The 18,889-nt window shown below is 37.6% G+C and overlaps 1 protein-coding gene across 5 annotated transcripts in view; it reads left to right on the top strand.

Annotated features, from left to right (window-relative positions):
• The window catches only part of FRY (FRY microtubule binding protein), a 196,528-nt gene that overhangs the window by 68,199 nt on the left and 109,440 nt on the right, over positions 1–18,889 (top strand). For all 5 annotated transcript variants that reach the window (XM_054517889.1, XM_054517894.1, XM_036386661.1 and 2 more), the window contains exon 3: positions 14,687–14,740. In XM_054517889.1, coding sequence (XP_054373864.1) covers positions 14,687–14,740 — 54 coding nt within the window. The remainder of the gene's footprint in view (positions 1–14,686; positions 14,741–18,889) is intronic.

Below are 18,889 nucleotides of genomic sequence, written 5' to 3'. Positions count from 1 at the left end.
GATGCTTGGAAAGTTTTAGCAGGCTTTCTTCTGAAACATTAGCTAGATGCAAGATGACAGAACCATCTTATGTAATTTGGAAATAACACCAAATAAAGCTTACAGTAAAGAATATTATGACAAAAATCCATTTTTTCTTCTTTGATGTGTTCCCTCCAAATCATGAGAAGTAGAATAAACTGACAGTCATAGTGTAGGTCCTTTTAAAAAATAAAATACCAGCAGCTATTTATTACCATCCAGTCTTCATGTAATGCCCAGAGAACATCTTTAAAATTTTAAAACAAAATGTGTATAAAATTACTTGACAAGATCAGGAAAACAGCAAGAAGACCAATACTGAGGACATAATTTCCTTGCAGCACCTTTGTTACTCTTAAACATGAACCTCTGCATTTTCATGTAAGATTTCAGGCATGGATTTATTCTCATTTCACCTTTTGTTAAGATGATTTTGAGTTGCTGTGTGGTAATATGTTGTTTTTTTTCACTTTGAGAAACTATTATTATCTGAATGTTGATCCTATTCTAGAGGTTATTCAATGGAATTTTATTTGGTAAATTCAATGTAGAATATAGAAATATTACAAGAGACTGGAATGTCACCTTCCTGTCATAATTTTCAGAATGTATTTTTTACAGGGGTCTGACCATGAGACACTAACAATAATTCAATTACATACTCACATCTCATTAGTACTATAAAACTTACAAGCCATGGCATGCTGATGTTTGAGGTTGGCTGTGACCAATGAGTAAGCAGGATTCTGTAGACATTCAGTAATATGATCTTGAAATAATTAGGTTGTAATGAAAGAAGTGACAAGGGAAAACGGCAAAAATTATTCTCAAATAATAGCTAAGAATATAAGTCTACCCTTATGGCAAGGTAGCTGCTGGATGTTTAGCAGCTTTGTTCCCACATTTTAATCTACTGATTAGAATTGTGACCAGGAGGTCCCAGGGGTTTGGGAAACGAAGTTTATAAATTGATGGTGAAAAGCTACCTTTTGGCCTTTTTTCACAATAGGTAGTCAGCTGGTGAACTCTTTGAAGTTTATGTTCTAATTAAACTCAAGTGTACTTCAAAGGAAGTCAAACATGCACAGTGCTCAACACTGAGATATTTCTAGTTTGATTTCTCCAAGTCATTACAAGATATGACAGTTTAATTTTATAATGAGTGATGAATACTTAGGATATCTTCTAGAGAAGATAAAATGATCTGTTTATAATATTGTTGCCTTTGAAACTCTTTTATCATCAAGTCTAACTCACATTGAAGCTCTGAAGTTACTATGGTTAAATTAAATATTTATTGATACCTTTTTTACCTGGATCATTCTTTTGATACACATATTCTGCCTGTTTATACTTTCTGATTATCATTACTGTTGTTTTTATGAATTTTTCCTCTCAGTTTCTTTGGGTTCCATATACCTATGTGGTATATCAATCTCTTTCTTTTGTTGTGCACACAGAGATGAAGTGTAAATTGCAGTGTTCTGACAACTGTGTTGGAAAACAATGTTTGTGTCACACCATGAGTTGCAGATGCTAGAAAGGCACTAGAAAGCTTTGCTATTTTCTAGGGCATCAGTGAAGGGCACAGCAAACCCCAACCCTTCCTGCAGCTCCATGAAGTCTCATCTGGAATAGCAATATTCCAATGGGAGAGAAAGCAGAGAGCAATGTCACCCACTCATCCTGCTGCCCTGGCTGGCAACCAAGTATCACTTGACATTTTGGTTACTGGATCTGGCAGTGATCATCATAAAAAACACACTCCCCAGTTAATCTATTTTCTAGACATGAATATAATGTCGACTATCCACTGCTAAGTTAAAATGGAAAATTTTTGTTTCTAGATTTGACATTTTTTTAACTTTGCAGAATATTTTATTCAGAATTTCAGGTCTATTTTTCCCCTTTTTAGGGTCTTTAATATATAAAAAAACACTTCAGTAATTAAAAGTTCACAATCATGTGGCTAATTTTTAATGATTCACTGCTGTACCCAGATTGTCAAGTTATGTTATTTCAAATTAAAAGTATTTGACATCAGACGTGATTAAAGTGCATTGTCCAGTTTAAAAAATAAAATTCCCATAAATTAAATGTAAATAATATTTTCTTGGTAATCTTTAATAATTTCCTGGTTCTTTTCTGTAGTTAATTTTTCTTACTTTTAACAAATACTAAGATTTTATTCCGCAGACCTTTTTTCACAGTTGATTTAATTAATATTTAATTTTTATCAATTTTTATTCTAAATCTTCTCTGCATTGCTTCACTTATAGACACAATCTGATATTTTATTGCTGCTGATTTTTTTTTTCAAATAGTGGTGACCTTGAAATGATGCTAGAAAGAGGAAGCCAGGGATATATTCTTGCCAGTTCAAATGAAATAATATGTATCATAGCTGTGTAAGGAGAAAACCCAGGAAACAGTTTCCTTTTTAGGACTGTTGATTATCCCCTTGGGTAATAATTCATCCTGTGCATACAGAGCAGGCTAATCTTTAAATACGGCTTTCAGCAGTACTTACACACAGCTGTAGACATTGATAAAACATAGGGAGCTACAGGCATTGACAGTTGTTAATGGTTAATTTAGCTGTTGGTAAACTTTCATTATGCTTTTCTCCTGCAAGCATCTTCTTTTACTGAGCTTGTCTAAATTCAGGATCTCTCTGAATATGAAACTCAAGAACAGAATTAACTCATTATAGGATTGGGACTATAAGCATATTCATGTATTCTGTATGTAACCTAGGCAGGTTTCATCTCACCATTAGGAAAAACCCTGAAAGGAGTGATGTGGTTGATGCTAGTGTCTTTTTTACTCCCATTTCCTTAGGATCTTGAAGACATTAAGATAGAGATCTATTTTAAGACAGGTCTAGTGATAATAACCTAGCAGATGGTTCAGAAGACTTTGAAAAAAATGGAAGAATAATGCAAATTGCAGAAACTGGCCAACCAATATGTATAATGGGACTCATTTCTGATTAGCTTCAGTCTAGGCTTCACTTTCTCTAGGCAGTAGGAGAATAGGCTAAGAACAGACTTGGGAGAAAAAGAAATAGGTTTTTGTTTTCTGAGGACTAGGCTGCGATAACTAGGAAGATTTATGAAGGCTATGATAATACCAAGCAGTTTTATCCCACAGCTGTAATGTAGAATTTTCTGGTTTGCATGGACTAAAACTCCAGCTGCATCACACCAGGTGACAACTCCCTGGTTGTCACCTGTAATGAGACGTATTACTGCTACACATATTTTACATTTGAAGTCCTCATTAATAGTTTGGCGTGTACAAGGACTTTGACCCCCTGTTTGTTCACAGGTAATAGATAGTAGTTACTGTAAGGAACAAGTAATTTTCTGTAAAAGAGGAAAGGCAAGCTGCCTTGCCTCTGTTCTAGCTATTCACTCAGGATATGTATGCCCAGACAAATTGACAATTGTACAACTTTATTTGAAAACCTTTATGCAAATAGATATTGAAAATTTTGTTCTCTTTTCTCATACAATACCTATCTAGGGCCTTTCCTCTATAAATGCTACAAGCATGCTGCCTTCCCATTGTCATCTGTCCCTATCCACCTCTGTGTCACTGAGGGATTATGCCACTGATCATTAATCTAATTCTTTTATTCCATGACTGTTTGTGCTAGTCAAAACTTTGTGGCAGTCAATCCCATCTCTAAGGACCTCATAATTCATAATACCATACCTCAGTATCTAATGCCTCATCATTCTTTATTTCTACTGTGTTATTTATTTAGCATTTAAATTATATAAATAAATATTATTATAGTAGCTTCTTTAGACCTAGTTGCAACAAATAATGTATAGATAATTAAGAATAATTATTCTTTAAAGAATTGTCTCTGAAGTACTTAAGATGCTTCTTTATGAAATTCTGCCTCACTTTATTATACTGTGCTGGGGACTGTTCTCCTACCTCCCCATAACAAAGTGAAAGCATCTGCACAGCATATTACTTTAGGTACTCAATATGGAACCTGAACATGTATGATCTTTCCATTGCATGGAGCCCCACGGATCTGTTACAGTGGATGTGTTAACTGAATGTGCAAATCTATGTCAGTCAGTCGTAGGACAGTCTGGAGGACCAAGAACAGTCATTCCCCTCAGGTGGGGGTCAGTCTCCTAGTCCTCTCAGAAAGTGTCAGCTCAGCAGAGTTCCTTTCCTGAAGTCATTGACTGGATCCTGGGTCAACTTTTTAGACTAGTAGTTGGTCTCGGGATTTTATTCAACTTCCAGCCATACCTAAGGACTTCTCATTGCCCAGAGAAGCTTTAAGTGCTCAATCCCTGGAAGTATTCAAGACCAGAATAGAGCAGTCTATCTAGTGGGAGGTGTCCCTGCCCATGCCAGGAGGGTTGGAGTTTGATGATCTTTAAGGTCCTTCCATCCCAAACCACTCCATGATTCTATGATTCTGAGTTTCATTTCTGTGTGGACTGTCTCTACAGTTCTGTTTCCTTTCACTCAGACTCTCCAGCAGCTAACTGCTCTGTTTCAAGAAATCAATTAAGCCGAACAATGGTTCAGTCATCACTCTTGCCTCCTTCACTAATCAGTTTTCCTTGGGAGTTCACTGGCTTTCCAAATATAGTCCAGTCCACTGGTGATAAAGAAGCCCAAGCTGGGCCAGATCAGTGTGCTCTTTTCTCCAGCAGAAGGAAAGGCAGCTAAGCTTGGGAGATCTCTTCCATGAAATAAGCAGGCTCTACTCAGGAACTCAAAGGATGTGAAGGCAGAAAATCATGGGAAAGATTGGCATTTTGGAGAGCAATCAAATATAACAAAGACAAGTCCAATGGCATAAAGATCCTTCATTTCCCCTTCCACTTACTACCTCAGATATAGTATCTCCCTCCAGTTATCTCAGTCTGTATCTCAGGCTGAGATCTGTAGCAGAAGCCAGGCACTGAACAGCATAGAGCTAGGGAGGGTAATTATCTCCAGGACAAGGTGGGTAATTATCTCAGGACAATTATCTTCCAGAATAATTATTTTTCAATTATCTTTCCAAAAGACCTAGAAAGGTTTGTGTGAGTGAAGCAATGATCATAGATCAGCTATCTTCTGTGTAGTTCAGGGGGACACACTGCAGTATTGAAACACAGAAGTTGAGAGAAAAAGAGTATGAAGGATGCAGCTGGGGAAAAAAGAGATAGAGGAAGAGACAAATGTAGGGTTTCAGAAATAATCGTGGGGAGTGCAGGAGAACAGAGAGAGCATCCAGTATGGTCTGATTCCAACATCCATATGAGACTGAGGGGAAAACTTTATGCCATTTAGCAAGTCAAAAAGGAAACAGACACGTTTTTGCATAGACATTGGCATTGTCATTTGCACTTCGATACAGGTCTGTAGAACATTCACGCATTTCAGATTTAGACGGTGTCAATGGGCACTTTCTCAGTGCTCTCAGGGTTTCCATGGCTGAGTGAGTGTTCAAAATGCTGCTTGGGACATGAGCAGAGCTCATTCCAGTGGCCAGGCTCTGCAGGATGCTCGCTGTCCCTCGGCCTCATTACTGCGTGGATACAGTTGGAGGATAGTGTATGGTACATACGATGGTTCAAATCACTACAAGAATTTAACATTGCAAGTCAGATTCAATCCAAGGTCACTGAGGCTGTCACACTGCATCACATGTTGGCCAATGCTTGCAAATGTAGCAGAGAACCTACCACATGCCCTTAATCACATTATGGTGTCATTTAAGGATATGGCTATTGCCACTCTCCAGAAAATGGAAGTCCTGCTACAGTCATTTCAGGCCAGTCTTATCACTGAAGTCTGCCATCATGAAGGACAGAAAAAATCAGGTGTACACTTCAGCAGCATTGTTGGCAGATAAGCAGCAATTCATTAAAGAGGTATCTTCCCAAAGCTTCACAACAGCTTCATCCTTGGCATGCTTTCAGAGTCACATTTGAAGTCATTGAGGTATTGCTTAATTTATGTGCTCTTTTCTGGGCCTGAATCTGGCATGGCACAGTTTATACATCAGACAGCTTGAATTATACCATATTTGACCCTGCATGTGTGCATGCCAAATATGAGAAAACTTGAAATACTTCATGTAACTACCTTCCCAACTGGAGATCCACCCAATAAGGTCTTCTTTCATTAGCTGAGCATGCAATACGTGTGAAAGCTAAGGATTTTAGGGCCAACAGACTTGTAGCAAAAGAACAGTGGAGGCTTACATTAGCTCTGCAAGGGCATCTGGCATCTTCCTTGAAAGTCTGTCAAATAAGTACCAGTAACCAGTAGGAAAAGGCTTCCGATCAAATAATCTTGGGACACCTCTGATATGGTACAGTTACAGCCTTTGAAATAAGCACATAACCAAAAAAGGTCCAAATAACAGAATTTTAAAGAAAACTACTGGCAGTAATTCCCAAGTTCACTTTAGAAATACACTTTCCTCATTTCTTTTTCTGTTCTGTGAAAATGGGTGCACAGTTGGTAACAATAAGTATCTACCTGATGTTAAAGCAGTAGTGGACATCAGACAGCAGACCATGGCCAGGGTCATTTGCTGTCCTTTATTACCCCTGGCTGTCTGGGTCTGGAGAGAATGTGATTCCTATTTGCAGAGATCCCTGCTGTGCTTGGAGCAGCCCTGCAATTACAAGCCTAAATTTATTCAAATCAACTGATAAGGGCTTCCTATAGGCTTTATTAAATTAGGTCACATTATTCTGAGTGGGTAACCAGTGGTCAGGGCCCTAAGGCACTAATAAGCCTTAATGGCCTCCTCTGAGTCTCTCCCGTACCTGCCCAGCGGCCAGGACCCATTCCCAGGTTTTGGAGCCATTAGTCCCTGCCACAACAGCCACAACAGTCTCCTGCTCCCACAGCCCTGCCCCCTCCCTGTCAGGGGCCTTGCTGAGCCAGGTCACATAGCTGAAAACCCTTAATAAACCATAATAAACAGTTGAAACAGTATCTTGAATAGCAGTTTCATGAAAAGGTCTTAACGTAGACTTGGCAATTTTGATCTCCATCATCATTATTGTTCTTATTGTTACATGGAAATCACTTATCAAACATTTTTTTAGAGCATCATGCTTATTCCAGTCCAACAGGCTGATAAAGATCTTGGGCTCTCATACTGCACCCTATGACACCACAGTCAACCACTGTTGACTGAGGCCTTATACATTCCCTACCCTAGTAAATTATGTTCCAGTCAACAAAATTTTATCTTCCTATATTGGAATTTTTTAGGTTAGAATTACACAAGGCTGTGATGGAATTATGGTGTCAACAATAAGTGCTCACACTTTGTATCCAGATGATCTTTTTAAATTTTTCATACTTACACATTGTAAAATCTACCTCTTTCTGTACACTGTAGTATTGCAATAAATAAAATCAGAGAAAGCCAAGGAACAGTGTTGTAATACTAACCAGGAGGATCCTTATAGACAGAGGATTTTGATGTGTTCATTAAGTTACAATTTTGAAAAGGCATTCCTAGTAAAACAAGCTCTGAAAACAAACAGCCCTGAAAATTTCCTTTCTCACTTGTGCTAGAGTGTACCTCCAATCTCAGTAAAGTTATCATTAGTACTCTTTTCAACTTACAGGTTTCACATGCTTTTGCATGTATTGAAATATTTCTTTAAGGTTTCACAAAAGCATGTCTTTAAAATAGTTCTTTCAGAGCTGGTCCACTAGTAGTTATCAGCTTTTTTGGGGCTTAAAATATTGTAGTAAAAGAAATGTTTTACTTCCTATGTACAATAAAGCATCTTACTTTGCAATGGAAAATAGAAATGCTGAGAGTAGTAGGTTTGTTGTTTGGATTTGTTGGGTTTTTGTTTGTTTTGTTTGTTTTTTTTTTGTTTGGGTTGTTCTTTTTAGGGCTGTTTTATTTTGTTTTGTTTGTTTGGGTTTTTTTTGGCTTGGTTTGGTTTCATTTAATTTTCTGGGGTTTTTTTTTGCTGTTACCTGTATATTTGTAACAGCATTTGTGTTTAAAGTTTGCAACCGTTTATTGTCAACACTGAGTTGAAGGAATATCTGGGAATTTTTATACTGTTCAGATAAAAATAGTAGAGTTCTTGAGTTGCTTGCTAAAGACTAGTGAAAGAAAATCGTTTTTGTTTCTTGGGAGTTGTTTTTTTGTTTTTTTTTTTACATTCTATGTCATGTTGGGAAAGTAAGTGCTAATTTTTGTACTTTGCATCAAATAGCAATCTATAGTTCAGTGGGTTTGCTTCTTTATTCAGGATGTTTGAAATTTACTTCTGTAGAGTAGCACTTCTGAAAATCAATTTGGTGGATTTTTGGCCTGTATGGCCATTTTTTTTCTGACATATCAGTTACTTCAGACTAAACATTCACATGACCAAAATTTATGTGTCCACGTTTTAGTTTTCTTGGTAGACAGTCTAGGTAAAAGATGCCTTTTGCAGAGAAAGTGGTAATTAAACAAAATTAGCCTGCAATACCTGATGTGGTGACATAGTCTGTCATTGAATCAGAACAGTGCATGACGATGCCAAAGAGTCAAAGCCAGGGAGTGAAAACCCTTTATTTGAAGCTGAGCTGATGTTTTCCTGAATTTTTATATTCAGCAGTACAGGCGCATCCTTTTCCACATGAAAAAAACAGAAGAGCTGTTACCAAATAAAACACCAAAGCAATTACATGAAGAAAGAATAAACTCAGTAATAGTGACTTTGTCTTTTAAACATGCACCTTTCATTATTTTTGTGCATTAACTGTAATGACAAGTAGGTTTTTGACTTGAGCTTGTTAAATAATTTTTTTTTTTGAAATGTAGCACATTTTTACATATATTTCATGGCCACCTGAAATATGCTTATTTCCACCATATGAAGTACCATGCACAATTAGTATTGCTTTTTTACTCAATTTTCAACAGTTAAATGAAGTCCATCACAGTTTTTGTTAACATTTTGTGCATCTGTAATTTTGTCTTATGCAAAGTTCTGATGTTTCCTTGAAGCTGTATTATCTTATCTTTTTTTATTATGTTTTCCTTAGAATTTCCAGTTGCTGTATCCTTAGAATTTCAAAGGTTAATGACGGAAATCGCCTTTATTTTACTCTCTGTGTGCTGTGGTCACTGACACAGTTTCTTAAAAGAAGTGTCTAGCAGCTAATTGATGCTAAGAGAAGTCAAAGATTCTGTTGTCATCCACTGAACAGGCAGTTTAGATGTTTATGCATGAGGACCTGCTGACTTGCAAAGAATGGTTAATGAAAACAGGACACTAATTTGCCTGTTTCATTGAACTTGCAGGTGGGAGACAGTTGGGAGGCTATCAGAGTAAACAGATTATCCTTTTCAGTCAAAAAGCTTGGCTTTCTTAATTGCTTAGGTATAAATTAATTAAACTCCTTGGGGTGGTGGTGGGAATTTCCAAATAGTAAAAAGGTATATAAATGAAAAAATTACTTCCTGAGAAGTTCAGAGCTATTTTCTATACAAGAGCTTTTTGTGTGTGACCATAGACTGTTCTATTTCCAATTTTGAAAGGGCAAAGCAGAAGTAAATACTCACAAGTTCAGCTTCATGGACCTGCTCAGTGCAGGATCAGCACAGATCCATTCTGGGAGGGGGAAGGCCGGAGCACACAGCTGGAGTGGAGGACATAGGTTACCCATCACATGAGTACAGGACTGACAGTGATGCCTTTTCCTGGTTTTGTATGCACAAAACAATCAGTGCAAAAAAAAAAAATTGCATGTTTGAGAGCAGACCTTTTCCTACAAACACCAATTCTCTTCCTGCTGAAAGGTGTATAAGACAGAGATGTTCATTTGGGGGAGAGGGTGCCAATGGAGTGATTCATCATAAGAAGAAAGAATCACACTTGGGGATTTTTGGGCTCTTAAGATTGTTCTTACATGCATTTTACATATGTTGTAGCTGTAGTAGTTGAATGTGTTCAGTGTCTACTCCATTTTACATGAAAAGGTCCATTCTTCTTTCTGTTTGATGTGTCTTCCACCCCAGCAGAGCACTCAGTAGAGTATGTCTGGCTGCTTTTTAGTGTGCAATGCAGAAGTTAAAATTTGTGTAAAAATATCCTTTCACTATGCTTTTAGGAAGAAAAAAAAAAGGGTTTTATCTCAATCACTAACACAGTAGCCTGTAATAGTTCAGTAGGAAAAACAGGCCTAATGGTTGCTGAGATTAGAAATAGCTTTAAGGGGCATTATATGTCATTATAACATGGTGACATAGTGAAGCTTAATAGGCGCTACAACATCCTTTTGTTTTTATGTTTCCCTGAACACTCAGTTCTGTGACAGGTGGCTATTCCTGTGTAAATTTACCCAATTATACTTGTGTAGCAGCCCTGAAAAAGCCTTAGTATATTAACCATTAAAAGTCACTGACAGTCTTTGGAGAAATGTTTTTGTGCGCCTGTGTGAATAGAGGGTTTGAATGATATGTTGTTTTTTAGGTAATTTGTAAATATTATATTTAGTTGATGCATGCAAATATGATAAAATATACATTTCCCATTGCATAGTTAACATATTCTGTTTTATTATATTCTATTTGTGTTTTCCCAAGAGCAATGAGAGAGAGGAAGGAAGTTAAGTTTTAGTTGAGCATTTTGTTTTGTAGGCTTAAGTGACACAAACCATTTAGATGTTTTTATTGAGAAACAATGGTTTCAAATATTAAATTCCTTTACTATTTATCTCTAACATGTTTATATCATGGGAGTTACCAGCATGAACAAATATAGAGTACAGAATTGAAGGCAGCACTTCAAACAAGAAATAATAAGGATGTTTAGTTTAGTGATTAAACGTTGAAATGTTACTATTGAGAATCCATTCTTCTGAAATTTTCTAATGTTTTTTGATAGTTCAGTAAGCTACGGGCCCTTTCATATTAATCAAAACTTTCTTTATTCATATTTTGTTGTTGTAGGCTTTGGCTCCAAATTCAGCCAAACTATTCATCTAAAATTTGGAAGACATTTTTGTAGAATGTATATCAACAGAGACTCAAATAAGTCAACTTATATTTTAAAAAGACCTCTTTGCCATTCCTGAGTTGGGTGGGCAAGAAAATCAATTGAAGTAAAATTGTACCATGAAGCTAGAAAACAGTTTCAGGATTTTTTGAAAACTAATTAAGTGTATCTCCAGGTTAAATAGACTACTATGGAATCTATTGCCTAGAGACAGTGTCATATTATTACTCATTTTAACCTTTCTTTGCAAGTCCTGAACTTGTGGTATGCAGTAAAAACACCTACCATGAGTATAAATGTATTTTATGTAGTATCTGCCATAGCAACACTGTTGAAAATACTGCATAAAATGAAAAGGTGAGATTTGTAAGGATATTGGAACTAAGCAAATAGAATAGGCAAGTTGTTTACAGTAGATGAAAAGAAATTTTCTGTTGCATAAAGAAAAATTGCTGTTTTCAAAGGACACTTGAAGTACCTGCATGTAATTGAGTTGCCTTTGAATTTACTCAGTAATGTCTCCCTGGCATGGTCAGTTGTTACTCTTATCATGAATGTATTCATGCTTTTATATTTTAGGACTTCTTAGACAACAAAACCCCAAGCACATTTCTATCTAGCCCTTCATCTTTATTCAGTTCTTTATCTATTCAGCACTCAGCACTAGTAATAAGTAGTAATAAGTTCTACGCTGAGTTCTCTCAAACCTCCAAACCCCACATACAGTCTGATATGGCTGTTGCCATTCACTGCAGGGATACAACGAGTGGCTCTGGTGTGGGCACCCCACTCCCAGAAGTGGGAAGGTGTGTGCAAACACTCTTGTCTGGAGTCAGGTTGCGTCCTGCAGTGGCTGCAGGGAGCACCAGTGGCAGAACTGGCCTAGGAAGGAGTCAAGGGAGAAGCAGCAGCAGCAACCCAAACAGGGGCATGAAGAGGCAGAGACAGCTGCAGCAGCAGCTGCTGCCTGGCAAAAGTGTGAGGGGAAGGGAACAGCAGAAGCAGCAGTAGGTGCAGGATGGGATGAAGGGAGGAAAAAGGCCTCAACTGAAGCCCTAAACCAGAGACATTGAGAAGTTATGGCAGCAGAAGGCTTCCTGGCTTTTGGCAGTCCTCCATGCCAGCTGCCTTCTGCTGCAACCAAGGCTGCTGCATGGCCTATGAATGTTTTCTTTCAGCCAGTGCACCAAGCCCTGGTGTAGCACCTGCAGGAGGGCACATGATGGCTTGTATTGCATTGTCAAATGGAGGCATCTTCTTCAACGCAGGCCTGCATCCCCTGGGGAATGTCATCATCAGAAACTCAGGTATCTGGGAGGTGTATGTGCTTCCCCAGATAGGTTACAAGTAATGAGGACATTTTCAGGATTGCAGTTCCTATCTCAGGTTCCCAGAGCATGGTTTGTCTTGTTTAATTGTGTCCCCCTTAGAGACAGCATGTGATGAGGAATCCCACACCTCATTTCTGCCTGAAACTGCTCTCTGAAAGCCAAGTACTGCATTGTTGGTCATAGAAACACAAAGCTTCTGCATGCTGAAGCCCTTTCTGTTGAAATTGATGTTTATCTATAGTAACACAAGTCTTCTGAACAGGATCAGAAATTTCTTGATTAAAAAGACAAAAAAATGGGGTGTTGATTTTTTTTTCCTAAACAGCAGTAAATTCTTAGTATGCTGATTTTTCCAGGACCCATGAAAACAAGAATCCTTTTCCTTTCAAATAAGTTGAACACTACTTTTGAAAGTTTATCTGCTGTCCTTTTCAGTGAAAAGCAATAGACAAAAGAAGCATTGTCCTCCTGTGAGACACAACTAGGCAGGGTAGAACTGACTTACTGATTGAGGAGAAGGAGGACTGTGGGTGGGGTGGTATCCTGTGTGTTTCTCAGGGTTATAAGGTTTTTTTTATGCAGGTGTTCATCACCAATAATCTGTCATAAAGTTGTAATTAATAGCTGTTGTGGCCATAATGTAACCTGGAGGATTCACTTGAGATATTGGAGAAAACAATGAAAATATTGATGGCTGTTCTGGGTAAATCAGTGACTCAGTAGAAAACATTTTGTTGATTTTTGTATTTGCTAGGTAGTCAGGGGATACTGCAGTCACCCCACAGTTGGCCTCCTTGCCAGCTGGCATTACAAGTGGGTCAGCATAATTAATTTCAAAATCAGTCAGCAGATTATACCAGGCAACATTTGCTTCTGAAAGAAACATGAAATAATAGAAATCTTTGGTCCAACTCAAGTCTCTCCATTTCCTTATCTCATCAGCTTTACAGATTTCTTTATTTTATATCTATTATCCCCTGGCAGGGATGGTATTTTGCCTGCTACTTTAACAGATGCTGATGAGTGTAATAGTTTGTTGAAAGCTGAACACAAAATCTCATTCTGAGCTGATGGGAGAGTCCCAGTCTTGCAGCTGTAGGAGAAGAAAGAGTCATGATTTATAGAAGAATAAGGCAGTAGCACATTGCAGACACCAGAAACAGTAGTGTAATTCACAGCAGAATTGTGATGGTGACAAGTGATGTGTTTTTCAGAATGTCATCTGCCCTCACGTGTTGTTTATTTTCACTGTGGTGTAGGAGATTCATGTTTTGTGTACTGTTGCATGCATCTAGAATATTGGCCTGTGTACTTCTCCAGGTCTCAGTAGTTCAGCCTGCTTGACAAAGAAGCCATGCAGGTGAATGGATGTTCGCTCATGGTTTCTCTGAGTTGGACAGTTCTCCTTGGCTTTTCCAGTTACTCTGAGAATATGACCTGAAAATTTGCTTCCATTCTGAAAATACCTTTTTTAATTCTTTTAGTGATAATTTTCCCCACAACTGTCTTCCTTAAAAATGAACTCTATGGTCTTTGATTCTTCTAAGACCCCCTTTCTTTCAGTATGCTCTGCGTGATGCATTATATCTATGGTCATGTTTGTATTGCCTGGTAGTTTTATAACAAGAAGGGACATCATGTAACAGAATCACAGAATCACAAGGTTGGAAGAGATCTTCAAAATCATCGAGTCTAACCCATGCCCTAACACCTCAACTAAACCATGGCACTGAGTGCCACATCCAGTCTTTTTTTAAACACATCCAGGGATGGTGACTCCACCACCTCCCCGGGCAGACCATTCCAGTACTTCATCATCTTTCCATAAAAACCTATTTCCTAATGTCCAACCTGTATTTCCCTTGGCACAGCTTGAGATTGTATCCTCTGGTTCTGTCAGTTGCTGCCTGGTGAAAGAGACTGACCCCCACCTGACTACAACCACCTTTCAGGGAGATGTGGAAAGTGATAAGGTCACCTCTGAGTCTCCTTTTCTCCTAAATAGAGCCCCTTGGTTATGTATTGGGAAAACACTAGGTGCTTTTTAGGATGTTGTAAGAATTTATCATTGGTGTGAGCACAAACTCAGATGTAATGAATGGCCAATCCTTCTCTTTCATGAAAAGACACTAAAATCACTCAAGACAGTCCATCAGTATTGGCTGATACATATGCAGAGGCCTCCTTTGCATATGCAGCAATTGTACTGGTATCTCCAGGATCAGATCAGGAGGCACATTATGTGAGTAAAAAATCTAACAGAAAAATAATAGTATAATATGATAGTATTGATCTTAAGTAATGCATATTTAATATATTTTCTTTCAGGAGAAGCCACTGACCAAATCTCTGCAACGAGGAGAAGATCCCCAGTTTGATCAAGTAAGACACTTGAAATTACATTATTTCCATTCCTCAGGCTAAAAGAGGAGTGCATTGGAAGGCATTCTAGAGTCCTTTTACTGTTGTTGCATACTGCAGAAGTAAAATTTCTTGATGTTCTTTGGGTAGTTAATGATAAATACTTGCCTACCCATTCTTGGATATAAATTGTAAGAATTTTTCCTCTGTTTCCAAGGTCAATATTCTTCTGCCATAGAACTTGTTCCTTTTATAGTGTATTAGGCACATATATTGTTTCTTGTCTGTTTCCCCTGATGGGGATCTTGAAGCCAAATTTGTATCTTTTCAAATCATGTAGTTTTTGAAACAGGTGTGTCGCTCCCAATCTTTCTTTTATGAGGTTTCTTTTATAGTTAATGTGAGGGCCTGTAGAATCATGGTTGTTGCCATCAGCCTCATCAGTCTGGTTTGCCTCTGTAGCTGTGACTCAGCATGACTTATGTGTGTGCTGCCCTTCAAATAGGCTGAGCCAACCTGTTGTGTTTAAAATTAAATACAAGTTCAATTGTCAGGATTAATTTTATATACATATTATTTTCCTTCCTGTGGGAAGAATGTTACACTCAAATGGGAACTAAAACAAATTAAGCCATCCAGATGCAAACCTTGTGATACTGTTCCTGCAGTACATTAAACAAACTCATAATGGGTGGCCGTGATTTGATTAAATATTTATGGTTTAGCAAATTTTGGCCCTTTAAAAGGAAGAATTGGAGGACTGATACTTCTCCTAGTAATTGGTAAATAGACAGAAAATTGAGTAATTAAGTCAAGATCATTTCACTGAGAACAGCAAAAGCTTCCTAGAGTGAAACAACCGTGTGTTTACTGCTGTAGCAATTTACTCTGAATTCAGGAGGAAAAAAAAAACAGATACAGATCAAACACCAAGGTGAATTTTATTATATTATGACATTCATATATCTTTCTATCCACATATCTGAAGTCCTACCTCTATGCAGAGTTGGCAGAAAAGTACAGTCGTGAGATTGACTTAGATGTTTTGTCAGAAAGCCTCCTTTCAGGTGCTTGAAATTTTAAAGCAAACTATTTAAGCTGAAATTTTCAGAATTTGTCAGCCTCAGGCCAGGTTGCTGGCAATGTTTCCCTTTTCAGCTTTCACATTGTTTTCTACTTAAATAACATTTCCATTTTGAGATGTTCTGGTGCTTGTGGGATTGATGCAGGCCTGTGGTCAGCAGATGGGGCCTGAACCTGGCTTACGAGCCCGTTTTCAAAAACATGGTTCATACTTACTAAAATTATTTTAGTTCAGCTAAATGCACAATCATATAATGATTTTAATTGTATTCAGAGAGTTTGCATTCAAAATTTTGTAGTGCACAATACAGATTTGGTAGAACTGAGCTAGAGTAGAGACAGGAAGACAGAGCAAAAAGTCTTTTTTTACCTGGCATGTTTCACTCACTAGATTATGTGAGTACATTGCATTATAAGCTGTTTTACAAATGATAACGTGTCAGTATTATAAAGTTGTCATGGAAGTATGGACAATAAAACGAAGGTGTGGTCTGCCTGGGAAGCTCGGAAGATCTTGATGTGTTGTGATACCACAACCCAAGTAAGAAGGCATGTGCTTTTAAGTGAAACCACTCAAGTTTTATTTTTGAAGTTAACTCAAATATTTAAAGCATTTATCAGATGAGGGAAACCAGGTTGGTAATCCCTTACTTCCCTTTTCCAGTTAGGGTGCAGAAATGTTTGGTGTTTATTTCTGAAACCCAGTTGTCTAGCAAAAACAAAAAATGCCAGCCATGACATTGCTGATATTTTTACTACAGAAATGAAGAGGGGAAAAAAAGGGCAATCCCTATGAGCAAACTTCTTCAAGGAGTGTCTAATCAGTTTTACCTTCAGTTTTAGGGCTTTTAAATGACAGGCAGTCAAAGGAATCTAATTTTATTTCTTTTGACATTATCAAAATTATCTCTATTCAGTTTAAGTGAAATTGATAAGTAATGCTGAAGTGAGTAGGTCACTAGTTACTTTAAAATGTCTCAGCTCAGTCTTCTAAGGGTAAATTTAAAAACAGCAAAAATAATGCATGACCTGATTTAAAACTTGCTTTTTTGCAAGCCAGCTTCAGAGGTGGGAAAAAAAAAGCCGAAAAAGTAACTTAAAAATGAGCAGAATGGCACTTTGGCTACCCAAAGTAACCAGCACCAAGTTTAACACTGAAACCCCCAAACCATTTGAGATGGCTATGAAAGCATTTCCTACTACCCCTGAATAGTTCTGTCTCTGTTTCCCTGAGAAAGAGCAATTTTTCCTGCTCATTCTTAGACACCATTTTAGGAACACTGGTTGGGGTGGTGGGGATGGATCCAATGTCTGGAAACCTGACTGGGCCAGGGCTGTGTCTCTCCACACAGGTGTAGTGAGTGTCTCCTGTTAGGCAGACAGCATGTCTGGCTACCAATTGCATCACCCTCCTCCAAAAAATAGTAGGATCTTGAGCAATGTATGAAGTAATGATGCGTATTCCAACTTGCCGAATGCCTCACCATTGGCCAACAAACTGCATTCCTTACACTCACTGTGTTTTCCTTTCTAGGTGTGTATGTGTATAAAGAAAACATATAGAGGAAATTATGTAGGTTTTTTTCATATGGTTTTAAATATTTTCATAGTATATTTAAAATCATGTTTTGAAAGTCCTTGATTAGACAACTCTAGTTGCCTACTGGCAAAGAGCATTACAGCTCCAGCATTAGCATGCTCTGTGTCCCCAGTTACAGAGATGTTATTAAACATTGTACTAGTGAACTATGACTTAAACTTCCTATTACAGGAAACCATAAAGTTGCAGTACATGAAAAGATCAAAAGCTAGCAAAAACCCATAATTCTCCAAGAGGGTGATCCTCACCTAAGGAAACTTTTATTACTCTTTTCTCAGCCTCTACTAATGTATCGTTTGTTCTTACCACGGTGTATAAATGTTCCATGAACTGACAACACTGGAGGCAGAAGAAGGGCACTGTATAGTCTTGGACTGAGCTACAGACTGCTTTCCATATAAAAACACAAGATGAATGTAATGTTTTGGCCATGAAAGTGAAAATTTAACAGGAAGGCTTAGTTTTCATATGAAGCTATCTGTCAGAGGAGCCTGTTGCAGAAGTTTCAGCATAAACTGCACAAAAGCTTATTCTTGTTACAGTTTTACTTCTCTCTTCTTTGAAGTGCACTACTTTGGTGACTCCAAATTGGAAAGCAAAAACATTTAATCTGTTATGTACTTTTAGGAGAGGAAACCAAAAAAAAAAAAAAATCAGCCATGGTAAAGAAAGGAAACTAAAATAAATAATAGCAATAATAAAAAAGAGGAAAATGTAATAAATAAATAAGGCACTAAGCAGCATACTATGATAAAGTGTCCTTTTTCATAACAGCCTAAACATGATTAATGATGTGCTGATAATGATTCTTATCCAATATTATTTTAAGATGTAGTTAGGGAATACTGATATCATTGTCATTGCAGCAGCACTGCAGTTGGCTGCTTTTGTGTTTTCCCTTTCCCTGAGTTTTACACATTGTCCTTCATCACCAGAAAAAGGCACAAAGTAGAGAAAGTATAAGAAATGGTGGTCATGGGATCATAAAATAAACTTTGGCTCCTGGTCAGAGATTTGGGTTCAAGCAGTGTGTAAAGAAGTATATCTGAAGGCAAAATTGAAGGTAACACCTTCAGAACTGAATTTGCTGTCCACTAAAAGTAAATGGGTTTTCATGTAGACTGTTATGCTGGCAGTAAAATAGCTATAAACATTGGTAGTGTATAAGCATGCTAGCTGAATTTACCCATCCATAAAATTATGATACTAAAAAGTCCTTCTTTCTTTTTTTTGCCTCACAAAGCCAAGGCCATTAATGAAAACTAGTGAGTTCGACTTGAATAGCTATCAGTTTTAACCATTTCCAGGTTAAAACTTCATAGCACAGTCCAAAAAAAAGCTGAGAACAAAGATGTGAATGAAAGGAGATCTCCACGATCACAAATGCATTCAGCAGCATTGATAGAAAGTGTAAAACCTTACTTGTGCTTGTCCATTATTTAGAATCTGCACAACAACAATTTGAAGATAAAATATGCAGACACTCT

Source organism: Molothrus ater, chromosome 2 (assembly GCF_012460135.2).
Source record: "Molothrus ater isolate BHLD 08-10-18 breed brown headed cowbird chromosome 2, BPBGC_Mater_1.1, whole genome shotgun sequence".
Classification (NCBI taxonomy): Eukaryota; Metazoa; Chordata; class Aves; order Passeriformes; family Icteridae; genus Molothrus; species Molothrus ater.
Note: the sequence above shows the minus strand (reverse complement) of the source record. Positions and strands in the feature narration are given on the sequence as shown.